Source organism: Lactuca saligna, chromosome 8, assembly GCF_052625555.1.
Source record: "Lactuca saligna cultivar CGN05327 chromosome 8, ASM5262555v1, whole genome shotgun sequence".
Classification (NCBI taxonomy): domain Eukaryota; kingdom Viridiplantae; phylum Streptophyta; class Magnoliopsida; order Asterales; family Asteraceae; genus Lactuca; species Lactuca saligna.
This window is the reverse complement of record NC_136424.1, coordinates 223,847,001-223,863,698: the sequence shown is the minus strand read 5'-3', so window position 1 is coordinate 223,863,698 and position 16,698 is coordinate 223,847,001. Positions and strand designations below refer to the sequence as shown.

General features: G+C 32.6%; 1 protein-coding gene across 1 annotated transcript in view; it reads left to right on the top strand.

Moving 5' to 3' along the window:
- The window catches only part of LOC145012298 (WAT1-related protein At5g64700-like), a 29,302-nt gene extending 16,914 nt beyond the window's left edge, over positions 1–12,388 (top strand). The window contains exons 3-6 of the mRNA XM_078971090.1: positions 10,843–11,089; positions 11,437–11,595; positions 11,708–11,859; positions 11,952–12,388. Coding sequence (XP_078827216.1) covers positions 10,843–11,089; positions 11,437–11,595; positions 11,708–11,859; positions 11,952–12,129 — 736 coding nt within the window. The 3' untranslated portion in view covers positions 12,130–12,388. The remainder of the gene's footprint in view (positions 1–10,842; positions 11,090–11,436; positions 11,596–11,707; positions 11,860–11,951) is intronic.
- Positions 12,389–16,698: the final 4,310 nt, after the last annotated feature.

Below are 16,698 nucleotides of genomic sequence, written 5' to 3'. Positions count from 1 at the left end.
CAAATGCCCACACTGAACTAACATCAAACTTATTCCAAAAAAAAAAAACAAGCCTAAAAAAAATACTTTCCACCCATAATACCTAGAAGCTTCCAAAGAACAAAGTTACTGATCAAATACGGATGCAGAACGCCCAACCAGACACGAGACTTAAATAATCCTTCGAGTATGAGACTCATCCCTACAACTGTTAGAATCAGATGAGAGCTACGCAATAAGTTCTAATCAGCCACTCTGAGTTTATTTATTCCAACTACAAACAACTTAGCGTATACCCTGAATGTAAGCAACTCCTCACACGAATTCCCAATCGTTAAACCCACTTTGACTCTTCTTGCTACCACCTACTGCTTTTTAGAAGCAGACAAGACCTCTCTTATCCTACCTTATCTAGAGACAACTGGAAACATTGGACACCTAACCGATTGTTGGACCAGAACAACACACACACACAGGAGTCCCACGTGTCTCCTGAAAAGAAAATCAACTGGCAGGACTTGCTTAGCAAACCTTGCCATCAAAAATTCTACTATCAGAGTAAATGCTACATGACCCACTACAGTCTCAGCTCATATCCGGTCTCCAACAATCCATATTTTCCTCACTTCACATGTGTTTGGCTCTTTCACAGATAAAACCAACCCAAGATACATCACAATAACTCGAACTGCCATTAACTAAACCCATCCATTACCCTTGAACCTTGCGATTTATGCCCTCAGCATATGAATATCTCAATCCTTATTCCACTGGAACGAAAATCTCACACTAGACACATGCAAACTCTGATTCGGGATCATACCTAAAATCGAATCGATACTCTATTCCTACCCCGAGATCCCCGAATCTGCACTTGCATAATGCACCACATCTTCCTGACATCCCTTACTTGACGGATACATACTCCCCTTAAGCCAATCCCGAAGACTATTAGTCTTGCACCAGCTCTAACCACCAGGTTCCCAAGAGATCAATATCATGACTACCCAACTTAAACCCTGCTGCGTCACATACTGATTATCCACATAATCCTTCAACTCAAGATCTAAACCATTGACCCCATGGTCTCTGATAGTTCTATCCTGAATTCCCACATCCATCCAGGCTCGCCCATGGACTCCGAAGATCCTCAACCCCAAGTCTAAGAATAATTTCTTGATATCCCTGGTCGGCGTGTCCAAAGCACGAGCTGATTCCTCTTACATGCTTGTGACTATTACATAAGTAGTCTACCTTAGACCGATGAATGCTACGATCCTATCGCAACCGAAAACTACTTCAATCCTACCATGCTTACCAACCATGGCCTCATCGCACTCAAACTATTACAATGTTGCACCTCTCGAGCTGAATCCTCTATCCCATCAGGAGCTTAGATCATGCCTATGGCTTCCCACTGCTTACTAATCCTGATCAAGATGATGCAAACCGGCGACTGGGAGTTTCCTGAACTCCCACCAACACATCCTAGGCCTAAGCAACCACTTGTTTCTCCTCCACTTGGGTTTGGCAACACTCTTCCGCCTCTTACACCTTAAGGACCGCCGATCCATTTCCATCAATATGAATGATCCGCCCAAATCCTGCGCCGAACAGCACACGTGCCCCATTGCTAGCCAACACAATGATCACTCAGACCTGGATATCCTGAAGAATACTCTTGCAATCTTAAGCAATTGGATGTTCCTAATCACTTCCCCAGCCACCCTTTTACCAAAGAAATCCGAAGGAGAATACAACTTACCACTATTTTACCGTTGTCCAGGGACTGGTAAATGCTACGGGCTACCCCGCAATCTCATAATACTCTCACCTTACCACCGCTATCCAAAACCTTACCATCAGTCCATCAGATTGGACACAGCCAAAGTCGATCACCCACCTGCAAGATCACCTACTGACATGATCAATTATTTTATGCTTGTAGCAACCTATACTCCTGGAGCGATAACATCATTGTACGGTTTCTCGCACGTGTTGCACTGACTCCGTCCCTGCTGGCCTCTCAAACATTGTTAAGAAGTCTTGGGTCTCTTCTCGAGACCCCCCATTAGATGAACCTGACCTGAATCTCTCTTCTCGAGGTACCCAAATCGATCTACCACCCTCGGGTTCTAGAAATCATATCATTTAGGGCCTCGCACCATGATACACTCACCAACTTAATCGTCCATGGTTGAACTACAATAGCTGGAGAAAATTCTACCCTAACCCGAACTACAAACTACTTTCAAGACATAGTCTCCAATTCCAAAGGTGTAATAGATCACACAATTAATCCCCAACAACTCCTTGTCGCCTCATACAAGAGATCCAAGGTGAACTAAACCTTAGCTCCTAAGGAGTAGGAACTAGTGCAGAAAACACTTTCCATTCCCTTAATCCAACACGACCTCCAATCCTTGGAAGTCCTTCCACTAACTAGCTCACCACTGGAGCTGAGACCAAAACCTAGTCCTTCCTATGCGTTCTTATCCTCATTCAACAAAGCAGCTATTCCCACGGTGTAGGCATAACCAAGAATTCTCCTTCCCATAATCTTCTTAGATTCTCAAAGACTCTCTCAGATTTTAGTATGTATCCTGTGATTTCAGTAGTATAGGCCCAATACTACCTTCTAAACCTATCCATACCTTCCTCAACAATCCTCTAAGTCACCTACTCCACTGATACACCAAATATCCTCTAAATAGCAACACGATATCCACCTGCCATCTACCTCCTGAATATCATCATATTCACTTACTAGATGACTCCCATCTTTCAAGAGTTCCACAAAGCACAAAGCAAGCAACATCTGTGCAGTAGCACTCTGATCTAAAGAACTATCATGGGGTATTCAACCCATATTCCAAAAATCATGCTATCCACATCCACCATCATTGACAGCTGCCTAATGCATGCAAATTCTACACAGAACATGATCTAATAGACTGTCGAATGTAGACCTTACCATAGGATCACAACCATACAAGGAACCAGAAATAAGGCCAAATCAGTTATTCTAAAGCTATAAGATCCTAACTGTGTACAACTTTCAATGTATACACTAAGAAGTTACCAATACCCATAATCATTCTCATTCTAGCATGGCATCCAGTATCTCGAAGGCTACAAGCATCACATATCAGGCCAATCCAACGCTAACTACTCAACACTAGCATGCAAGTCTACCAGTTCATACAACGTATAAATGCATCTCTCCTTTCCCCAACTAGCATGCGATTCATAGATTTAAAAATCATGTCATAATAGATAACATATGTGGGTATTCTAGGGAAAACTTACTTGAGCTCAGCCGATTGCGTGAACCATACCCTTTCTTCTCTTAGAAAACTCTTTCCTTGGAAACATTTTTCTTTTGAAAACTTTACAGATCCTCAGTTTGAGTTCAAACACACTCAAGAGTATGTTTGAGTCCCTCAAACCAGGGCTCTAATACCAACTTGTAACGACCCAAAAATCCAGGTTAAATTTTTTTATTTTTATTATAGTCAAACACAAATGTTACTTAATCTAACCATTCAAAAACATTGATTACTTAAAATATGTATCAGAGTTACATCCCATAATTACATAATGTGAAAAACATGGGTGTATGCGCTGCGATCAAGCCAGACCCTTCCATTCCAAACCGATGATACCTTGAACCATAAACAAAACTATAAGCATGAAGCTTAGTAAGTTCCCCAGAGCATACCCCACACAATCCATATAATTACATAACCCATAATATCTGTATAAGCTACACATAATACATAAGTCGTGCATACAAACATATAAGGATGCCATGGAAAACTTCCAAGGTCTTATACCAAGTACATGGTCTTAATTATCTACCATGGGAACCCCCCACATGGTCTTTGCTAGCTGCCGCTAGAACCCCCACGTGGTCTTGGTTACCTACCGTGGGAACCTCCGCACGGTCTTCACTAACCATAGAAATAAGATACGAGCAAAACATGTAATCATAAAAGGAAATTGTGGAAACCCTCCAAGGGCATATACCAAATGCCATATGAACCTCCTCATGGTCTTAATCTATTGCCACGGGAAACCCCCGAGGACTTCCATACAAATATCATACCGACATATCACATAATCAACTAACAATCCATGTATCATATAATAGGTCAGCCTTAGTGCCTTGGGCCCATTGGTATAGTGAGAAGACTCACCTTGAATGCAGAAGCTTCCCAAATGAAATCCTTAGTTGCCGCCTCCTCAACTTTCCGAGCTCCTAATACTAATCAGATGACAACCCAACTATCAATTGGGTTCTAATCCATAACAATAACTTCATACCCTAGGTAAAAGCACATTTTACCCTAACCTTTCCCTAACCAATACTTTGGCCTAAACTATAATCTGAAAGGCCCAAAGGCCAATTAATCAACCAATAGCCCAATTATCCAAATTGGGCCCAACCTCTACATGGGTCTTTCCATAAGGCCAGACCATCGATTCTAGTCCAAACACTTGGCATTCCAATGGTCCAATATCCCACAATCATCAAAGCCCAAATATGGCTTACTTATGGCCCAATAAGGCCCAACACCATTACGGACCTAACCTAAGAAGGCCCAATATCCAAAAAGGCCTAAAGTTTCGAATGGTCAAGCCTAGGCAACACGTGGTCAAAGCCAAAGTCAAGGTCAACGCTCCAAGTTAACTTAACTCGCAGAGTTACACATCAACTCGTCAAGTCCACCCCAAAGTTAGAATCACAATGTTGTGATCCAACTCGTCGAGTTTTCCTATAACTCGTCGAGTTCGTCCGGTTCTTAACAGAATGAGGAAAATCCTAACTCAACTCACCGAGTTCACTTATGAACTTGTCGAGTTCTCCAGTCTGCCAACTCACTTAATGCATTAAGTTATTTTTCTTGAATTTAAAGGTTCTAAACCTCATATCTAGGTCATTTGATGAGTTGTATGGCATAAAGTTGGCAACTTTATGCCTTTGCATGCTCCAAAAGGCCAAATAGCATTCTACTTTCATGGAAATGACTCAAACCCCCACATAGATGGTCTTAAACTCTAAAGGTACCAACTTTATGGACCTTAAACCTCATAACACTAAGAAGGACAAGTCAAAGCTCCTGGAATGAAATCAAGACCACTAGATCTCATCCTTAGGATCAAAATGAACTAAAACTCACAAATGTGATATCTAAGATATCAATGGTCAAGTTCAGAGCTTTATACCTTCATCAAGCTGATAATCAGTCACAAAAGCCAGATCCATAAGCTTCTCCTTGATCCCCATCTTTGCATCAAAGTCATCTTTCTTCAAAATCGGTCAAATACTCCAAAAATGGATTCCATAAGCTCAAAATGCCACCATGAATGATTAAGGATGATTTCTAGGGGTTTAGAGGGTGAGGCTGACTTAGAATGAAGAACGAGGCTTAACATTATGCTTATATAGGGTACAATGCCTGAAAATTAGGTTTTTCATCCCCTAGCATCAACTCGTCGAGTTGGGGCTCCCCAACTTGTCGAGTAGGTCCTCCAATTTATGCGGATGGAAAGCTTTCTACTCAACGACTCATAGATTCCCAACTCGTCGAGTTCCTTGCAATTCTTCAAAATAAATTCATACCCTTTGGTCCAAAAACTCCAATTGAATACTCGAGCAACCAAGATACATTATCTAACTCCAACTGGGTCGAAAACCCAACTCATCGAGGTTTCTAAGCCGGATAATACCCAAACCCTTAATCCTCAATTCAAAATGGGGAGAATTTGAAACAGGATGTTACACATATATTGTTTAACAAAAACTAGTTATTAAACTTGATATTTTCATATGTTATCGTTGTTTGAAAAATGTTACAACTAGTTAAAATAACATATCTTTTTACTAGAACCAAGTTCTGACGTTATGTCATTAAACATGTGTCATAAATATTATAATATGTGACATTACCACATTCGTAGTATTTCAAAGATCATAATGTCTCTCTATCTCTCTACATATATATATATATATATATATATATATATATATATATATATATGGTTCGGTTCCTGTGAGGACTTGTTAGGACACCTTAAAAAAATTGAAAAAAAATCTAAAAAGAATACAAATAATAAAATCGAGCAGAATACTATATTCGGGAGAAAAAAATTTGCATCATTAAAATTGAATAATGGATCATAAAAATGATCAATGCTTCAATTTTAACGTTTCAGTTTTTTTTTTCTAGTTTTTTTCTCTCTGATGTAGTACTATGCTTGATTTTATGATTTGTATTTTTTTTAGATTTTTTTTTCAATTTTTGTAAGGTGTCCTCACGAGTCCTCACCCGATCCCATTTTGATATATATATATATATATATATATATATATATATATATATATATATATATATATATATATATATAAGTTTAATAGAAAAAAAAAGGTTAAGAATGAGGGAATCATTTGCAGTCACTCATTTATTTTTGCCGCAAAAGCATCCATCGTACTGACGAAAATGGGAAAGGAATACACTTATATTTTCCAACAAAACATGTTTCCTTAAACTATATTAATCATTACCTTAATAGGGGTAGGTTTCGATGAGGGGTCCTTTTAAAGTGAGAACTCGTAAGGGTACCTTAAATAAACTGAAAAAAATATAACAAATAAAAATTATAAAATCGAGCATAGTATTATATCCTGGAGAAAAAAAATTGGGAAATTTTTTTTTGCATCATTAAAATTGAATCACGGATTACAAAAACTATCCATGCTTCAATTTTAATGATGCAATTTTTTTTTCCAAATTTTTTTTCTTCCGGATACAATATTATGCTCGATTTTATGATTTTTATATTTTTTTTTCAACTTTTTTAAGGTGTCATCACGAATCATCACTTTAAAAAAGAGTCATCACCCGATCTTTTCTCTACCTTAGTATATAGAAACACATAGTTTTTTTTCTTTTTTTAAATTTTTAATGAGTTATTTTTATCGAAAAATGATTTTAAATATATATATATCAAAATTCATAATTTTTTATTCTGTATAAATAGACATTCATATGTATATAGTTTAAGATATATTTGTTTTTTATAGTTTTAGATATTGTTATTCATAAGTGAATAAGAACACATCAGATTTTTACTACAGTATATATTTGTTATTCACTTATGAATAAAAGAATATGATTATTTTTTTTTTACGGTTTGAATATTATTTATATATGAACATGAACATAACATATACTAAACTTTTTACAATTTACATCAACTCTCGTCACATGTTATATTTACATATGAATAAAACATGTACTAGCTTTCCTTACAAGTTATATTCATATATAATGAAGACAATTATCATAAATTTGTTACTGTTTATTTGTTATTCATATATGAATAAGTAGATCAAAATTTTAAAACAGTTCGTCTTTTATTAACATACTACTTATTCATATATGAATAACAAATTAACTATAGCAAAAATATGATAAATGTTTAATTCATATATGAATATAACATATGAAAACAACTGATATATGTTTTATTCATATATAAATATAATATATCACGAACGATGATGTAAAAATATATTTGAAGTAAGAAAACTTTATTACATGTTATATTCATATATGAACGATACTTAAACTATAAAAAAAAGTTAAACAGACCTTTTATTCATAAGTGAATAATGAATGTACTGTAATAAAAATCTGATTGATTTTTATTCACTAATTAATAACGAGAGCTAAAACTCAAAAGAAATTAATTTTTTATTTTAACTTAAAACTATATTAATATGGATGTCTATTTATAGAAAAAAAAATTATAAATTTTGATATATTTAAAAAAATCAATAAAAATAGTTTTCTAAAAATAAAAACACAAAAAAAGTATGTTTTTGTGTATACTAAGGTAATGATTAGCATATTTTAAGAAACCATGTTTGGCTGGAAAACACATGTATATCCGTTACCCATTTTAGTCAGTATGCCTAAGTGTTTTGCGGCAAAATAAATGTGTGGCTGAAAATGATTCCCTCATTTTCAACATTTTTTTCTCAATAGAACTCTTATATATATATATATATATATATATATATATATATATATATATATATATATATATATATATAAGTTGAAAATATTTTGACTTAAGATTTATACATGCACATGTATACACTACTATGAGATTTACCACTTATTTAAGCAAGTATCATAAACTCTTATATATTTACTTATCAAACATACTTGACTTTTATAAAACTTATGCAATGTAAATCAATTTTCCTAGTGAGTTATCCATGTATAAGTTAGGGCTATTCAATCTCGATTATTATCCACATATAAGATAGGGTAGGTTATTCATATACATTAGTTAGTGGCTTTTATAGTGAGACATTATTCATAACATAAGTATAAGCACTTAGTATACCCACACCAGTATAACCATCAATCCTCTGAGCAAGATACTTACGTATAGATCTATAAGGGTTGACACCCCCACCTGCGATTGCTAGTTACAACCTCGACGGATCAATCAAAGCCGGTGATAAATATCTTAGTCGATTCCACAATGTCTATTCAAGCGTTGTAAGGGGTCCTTCAGTCACATAGTTTGATTATAGGACTCACTATAAGGATTAATTCTCTCTCTCTCTCTCTCTCTCTCTCTCTCTCTCTCTCGCTCTCTCTCTCTCTATATATATATATATATATATATATATATATATATATATATATATATATATATATATATATATATATATATATATCTTTCCAGAAACCAAGGATTATGTTTCTCTCTTTACAAAATCGTTATAAGTACGATTTTAATTATGAAAAAAATGTTATGGTTTTCAAAGTTTCTTTAAAGTCTCTTTACCAAATCATTTTTAAGTATGGTTTACTTAGAGAGAAAATACTTTTTGATCGTTTTAAAAGTATCACTACCACTCTAACAGAAAACCCGTAACTCTTACCAAGCATGTGTCGACCCTTAAACTACGTGTATTCTCAAGAGATCACTAGCAGGCATTTTAACCGAGGGAATAGTCATGGTTTTCAGGTTGATTTTCTAGTTTTTGTTATATCTTCCTAACTATTAAGGCTATTCATGTACATTATTGTGATCTGTAAGAACCTTGTATTGAATCTTCAAGATGAAATACAAATACTATTTTGTTATTGTTGTACTGGTACTATATATCTAATTGTTTGTGATCCATAAAATAGGATGCATAGCCTGACAAGTTCCACCGCCTTAACTGGGGGTGTGACATTTCATTTCCTCGACTACTTTAAGTCATAAAACCAAACCACCAGAACCTGAAGAAGAATCAAAATGAAGATGAAGTTGAACTTCAAATCTTAAAATGAGATTTCGTCACTATTTTCTACTACCCCAACCAAAACGAGCGGTACCAATTTTGTCAAAACTGTAATGGCTAAATCCTACTTTTAATATCATTTTAAAGAGAAAGAAACTGATTCATTTGGAGTATTTTTCTTATCCATCAGATATGGATGTGAATGGGAAAATATCTAATGCAGGATAGATATATGGCAAAATCAATTTTAGGATTGTTATAATCTATGATACCTGATGCTTTGCATTCACCAAGAAATGCCCTAGGGAAAATGTAGAATGGAGGACCGGTGAGTAAATCAGGTTGAAGGGATTGGACTATGTTCTTCCAAATCTGGTGGGAGAGGTAAAGTGGAAGTGGAGTATTGAGAAAGCAAAAAGTGAGAAATACTTAACACATAGAAATAGTGATATGCTAGAAAAACTATGAGAAGCAGGTGTCCTGTTTGGTGGAGAAAATAATGAAATAAAAGCATTAAAGTATAAAATCAAAAAAAATTATATAAAACATATAGTCTATATGAAACATAAAAATGACTAAATCAGATAAAAATAAACAAATCTTCTGATAAAAAAGGGAACTAAAGAAATGAAAAAAATGATCCCTATTTCTATGTTATCCACCTTTAAAAGGAATAAACATAGTGATCATTTGATTCTTCATCGCCGTAGTAAACATGAGAGAAAATAAATTTTCTTTCTTCGTCTTTACAATACAAAAAAAGAAAAAATAATAATAATTAGAGGAAGCTGTGACACGTGTACTAAAAATTTTATGAATGTATGAATGTATTTTTTTTTAAATAGGCAAAAGATATAAGATGGAGATAATTAGGCAAAAGTTAAAATTGATGAATAAAAATTTTAAATATAAGATGGAGATAATTAGTACACGTGTGCAGTTTCATCAAATATATGAATGTATTTTTTTTTAAATATATTTTCATTGTTATAAGTTTCATCAAATAATAAATAGTACAAATAAAAATATTTAAAGTTAAAATTGATGAATAAAAATTTTAAAAATAAAAAATGGACACTAATTATAAGATGGAGAGACTATGATTTTGATGTTACAACCACACCCATCCTTTTTTACTATTATTAGACTAGGTTATAACCTTGGAAACCATGGTCTTTATATTTAAAAATTTTGTATAGATAAAAAAAATTTAAATATAAAAAAACCAAGATATTGTCGATTGTAAGTAATTATAAATTAATTTATTAAGCAAAATAAACATAATAATGTTATTAGGTTATCATTTTTTATTATTATAATTTGAATTTAATTGGATTTGTTACCAAAAAATAGAAATAATAAAAAGCATAGAAAATTGACACGTGACACATGTCATTTTTAGGTTTCATTTATTAGAAAAAAATGTAGATTAAGACGGGATCTACCATTATAACTATTTACTAAGCAAAATTAATGTAAACCTTCAAATTCAATAAAAAATTTCAAATGTATCATTTTCTTATTACAAAGAAGTATCTTAATCTAAGGATGGAGAAGGTGAAGATTAGAAGTACGAAAGGGCAAGCGAAAGTTTTAGGGACACTTATTTGCATGGTGGGAACACTTACAATCACCTTTTGGAGAGAAGGGTTTCAATTGAATGGGTTATTTAACAAGCCACTAATCGACATTTATAACCCTAAAGCTTCTCACGTTCATAAAGAAAACTGGGTCAAAGGGGCAACCCTTATTTCAGCAAGCAAGATTTGTTGGAGCCTGTGGCTCATTTTCCAGGTAAAGTAAGATAATAGAATAAATGCAAATTTTTTGAAATATATTGTCGTTGAGTTATTTATTATATTTTTATATTTTCATTTTTCTCTATTAAAACTTCACTTGAAAATTAAAACACTTTCAAAGGAGTTCCCTTAGGTTGAATGTTTGGAATGCTAACATGTTTCATTCTAAAAAAAAGACATAATAACTTAATACGAATAATATTGAATTTACAATGTTAGAACTTAGAAAATATGCAAATTGAGTGCATGTTGTACACGTTTTTAACATACCAATGATATTATTTTTTGTTTTAGCTCATAAATATGATGTATCGACTCTGACTTATGGCAATCATTTTGTAGGGATTAATACATAAGATGTATCCAGCTCCGTTGTCAATGAACATTATGATATGTCTCTTTGCATCATTGCAATCTTCTTTCCTTTCTCTCTTTTTTGCAAGAGATGCAAATCTATGGAAGCTCGAGTGGGATGTAAAACTCTTTACCATCCTTTACGGGGTGAGTTGGTTACGATTTTAATGTCTATTAGAAATTACAGATATAATTACTGAATTCACAAAAATACTTGTTTAGAGATACTAACCAAACCATGTTGTTATATAATGATTAGGGTTTCATGGTCTCAGGACTAACATACTACCTAGTCTTATGGTCCATCAATAAGAAGGGGCCGGTGTTTGCCGCGATGTTTACTCCATTACAACTTATTATTGTTGGAATATTTTCAGCCATCGCTTTTAATGAGAGACTTCATGTGGGAAGGTCACATCTTTTTTTCCAAAACCAATAGTGACTTCTACCCCCAAATCAAAAATAACTTTATTAATCTATACTTTGGTTTTCCAATGATCCAGCTTGATAGGAGCATTGATTATTATCCTCGGACTCTATTGCGTACTTTGGGGAAAGAGTAAAGACAACATTTTCATATTAGATGAGGGCAAAAACGATGTTACGAAGGAGAATAAAGTTGCTTTGGATATAGATGTCAATGATTGTATGGTGAAGAATTCAAACAAAGTTGAATCATGATACTTTTAGATTTGATAAGTGTCTGAGATAACCAACTGATGAAATCTCGTGGTTTAACTAGCAATTAGTGAACATCTAAAGATAATGTACACATGATTAGGATTTTTTAAATATATCATTCTTCTGTTGGCTTAATCTTGATGTGTTAAGTGCATGGAGATGGATCGGGTTATGGGTCATGGATCATGGTCCTGGTTGATTTAGTCTCACGGGTTAATTACTAAATAAAGAAGAGTTAGTGGGTTTACTGATTCTTTGTTTTGACCGAGTATATATATATATATATATATATATATATATATATATATATATATATATATATATATATATATATATATATATATATATATATATATATATATATATATATATATATATATATATATATATATATAGGGATGTTCCAACAATTGGTATCAGAGCAACCAGGTTCACACCTGGTTCTCAGCAAGAAAGAGAGGATGAAAGCAAGAAGTTCGGTGGTAGGAGGATCAATTGATCTATAGGAAGAAAGTATATAAGTAAGTAAGCAGTAAGCATGAAGAAAGGTTGCACAACAACAAATCAGAAAGAAAGAAAGAAAGAAAGAAAGAAAGAAAGAAGGAAGGAAAAAAAGAAGAAAGCAAGAAAGCAAGAAAGAAAGAAAGAATGAAGCAAGCAAGAAAGAAAGAAAGAATGAAGCAAGAAGAAAGATAGATAGAAAGAAAGAAAGAAAGAAAGAAGAAAGAATGAAAGCAAGCAACAAGTCCGATCATGTTTGTTAATCAGAAGAAAGATGCAGCAGCAAAATTTTGTTGTTTGTTAGCAGGTAAGAAGGAAGAAGCACGCAGTAAGTGATTAACAAGCAGGAGAGGGCCGGTTTGCAAGAAAGAAAAGCAAGATAACAAGAAAGAGGTTTGTAGGAAGTAGCAAACCAAAAAAAAAGTATATATCAAGGAGCAGCAAAATCACAGCAAGTAGTAGTCAACAAACATAAGAAAGAATGAAAGAAAGCAAGCAGCACGATGAAGCAAGCAGGAGGGTGAAGCAAGATGAAGTTCATCAAGTTTAAGGGGGTGAATGTTGGCTTAATCTTGATGGGTTAAGTGCATGGAGATGGATCGGGTTATGGGTCATAGATCATGGTCCTGGTTGATTTAGTCTCAAGGGTTAATTACTAAATAAAGAAGAGTTAGTGGGTTTACTAATTCTTTGTTTTGACTGAGTATTGATATATATATATATATATATATATATATATATATATATATATATATATATATATATATATGCATGGCAGGATTTATGGAGACAATAAAGGAGTACGTGGGCTAGGTAGTTTGTTATCACTTATTGTATTTAGCATGTAGTCTATATATATTGTATTCTATTGTTTTGAATAAAAAGATGCAAGAGGTTAGAAAGATGTATTCCTATGTATGTTTGGGTTTGTTCTCAGGGGATGTTCCAACATCTTCCCCTCTACTTTATTTGTTGGATATGATATTCATTTGTTTTTCTGGCTAGGTGTGACTATGGTGATAAATGTCGTTAAATTTAACTAAAGTTTGATTGGGATGTTATATATATATATATATATATATATATATATATATATATATATATATATATATATATATATATATATATATATATATATATATATATGTATGTATACTTATCATCATCTTAAATAAATAGGACGAAAAATCAGAATAAAAAATAAGATGATATTTAATTTCTCTTATGTTATATATGTATATATATTTATTGAAAAATAAAAAAAACATATAATAATAACGATAAATGTTTTTTTTTCTGATTCATCAAGGAAATTTGGAGATATTTAAATACTTAGGACCAGCAGCACTGGGTGTGACTGATTTTAACAAATCCACTTAATTATGTAAATATATTTTAACAAATCCACTGAATTATGTAATATATTGATCCAACGGCAACCTCAAGTTCGGGACTAATGTTTTGGTGGAAGAACCTATAACTTTTCGAAAGGCTTCCATAGGCTAGTTATGCTTGATTTTGTGCTTGATTAGTGACTAACCTGTAGCATCAATCAAAGAATGCAAACAGGGTGGGGGAAATATTATTTTAAAGTAGAACTAGAGAATAGACATTAGTGGTTACAGAGATAGTGCTGGAAGTGATTAAGAAATAGTGTCATCAGGATGATTTTACTGTTGTTAGGGTCAATAGAGATGGGACCTTGAAGCTGACGGGAGATTTATGGTTGCTTCCCTACCTGCACCAATTTGGCTCCGAACGACATCACTCTCTAAACTATTTTCTCCCCCATTTGAAAGCACATGATGGAATATGAAAAGCGTCTCTTTCTAATTGTTTATATTGGGAACTGAGGTTCCGACTTATCTTAGTAAAGTGATTTTTTTCTGAGACAAATGTATGCAATTTGCGGACTATATTTGTAGACCTTTACAGTAGAAGAGGTGGACCAAACGTCTGCGGTCTGAAAAAGATGTATGTTTTCTTTTTAACATCAGCAGGCTACTAAAATAACTGATTTTTTTTTTGAAACTTCAAATTGATTTTCTAATATTTATATGACTTTATTATAAATAATTAACGAAACTAGATGAACTTTTATGCATTATTGGATAGAAAAGTAAAAATAAAAATTATATGAATTAACATATATATATATATATATATATATATATATATATATATATATATATATATATATATATATATATATATATATATATAATAAAAACCAAAAAATTTGGTCGCAAAGTTATACCTAAAAATTATAATTAGGAATAAAAGATTTTGATACATAAATTGATGGAGATAAACTGTGATTTTTTCAGGTAAATCAATTAACAACGTACCATAAATATTTTCCCAACAAATTTATGATACTCTATTAATTAATGTTTTATAAAATTTGACTCAAAAAATATAAGAATATACTATCATTTTTTTTTTTCATATTTATATCAACAACTTCAACGACCATTATTGTAATAAATTTTTATTTATAACATTGTGAAAAATATCATGTTAGTTTCGTCGAACTTTTTTTTAAGTATTGTAACTTTTTTTTTTCAAATTGTTTGTCACTAATAAAGTTGGAATAAATATAACTGGAATAAAAATGAGAAAAAATTAAGATATAAGTGTTTTTTTTTAGGTTAGAAGATGCTTGAAGATGTTAGAAGACTCTAGATTACGTCTACGCCAAGAACGGCGCAGACAGAACAGGCCAAGAAGACCTACAAATAAAAAAACAAATAACATCTAAGTGATAGACCGCATTCCTTTTGTTTTTCCTAGTCTATTGTGCACCAACATAAACACAACCATCAACGATGGACAATTCTAATAACCATTAAAAAGCATCTCAAATGATTTGGTTAGAGGTTTTAATTTGCCAAGAACTTAGCTACACAATATATATCTATTGCAAATGGTCATTATGTATGTTGATTTGGGTATCGATACTAAACCTTAACTTCGATTCAATTTTCATTGCTAATTCCTCGCAAACTTCTCCTTTTAGATTGGATATTTTATCGATGATTCCTTGCAATTTCATTTTTTTTTCATTGAAGCCCCTGTCAAAACTTATGTTTATTTATTTTTTATTTTTTAGGGTAATTTCATTTATATTTTTATAATTTACATAATTAGGTCTACATATTCTTTTAAAATTTTAAATTACAAGTATATCCTTATAAAACCTATATATATATATATATATATATATATATATATATATATATATATATATATATATATATATATATATATATATATAATTTTCTCTTTTTCTTAAGAGAAAATTCATCAAATGACCAAAATGAAGGGGATGTTTGTAACAAATGACCAAGAAAAACGCAATTTTTTTAAATGATCATGACTTTCACAGAGAGGGAGTCTGCGAAAGTCTTTACACTCTGAGGAAAGGGAAAATCGCTACGAGGAATCGAACACGTGGGGAAAAAGACAACAAAAATTGTTTTTACACAATTCCATAGAGAAGGGTTCTGCAGAAATGAGTACACCTTTGTGGAACACATGTACGCTTCTTAGGAAATCGTAGCTGAAAGTAATAATTTTTTTCTGACATTTCCTTAGAGGTGTACATGCATTCCGCAGAGCCCTCTCTTCGGAACTATGTAAAAGCATTTTTTGTCCTTTCCCTAGGTGCCAGATTCCTTAGAGCAATTTTCCCATTCCTCAGAGCGTATGGATTCCTGTAGAGCCCCTCTCTACGGAAGTCATGGTCATTTAATAAAGTTGTGTTTTTATGGTCATTTGCTATAAACACTCATCTTCTTTGTTCATTTGATGAATTTTTTTAAACCTATAACAAAAGTACTCTTAATTATATATTTTAAAATCCAAACTTTAAAAGTTATATAATTAATTTCAAAATCCTAAATTCAAAAAATTACACAGTACAAAATATAACATTATTATTTGAACAACTTACTGAAATCGTCCCCATGATTTGAAACCTTTGCGCGTCTGTTCACTGATTTGTTTGCACTCGAAAAGTCCCTAAAATTTTATTTAGTTGTGGTTTTGGTCTATGCAGATATAAAA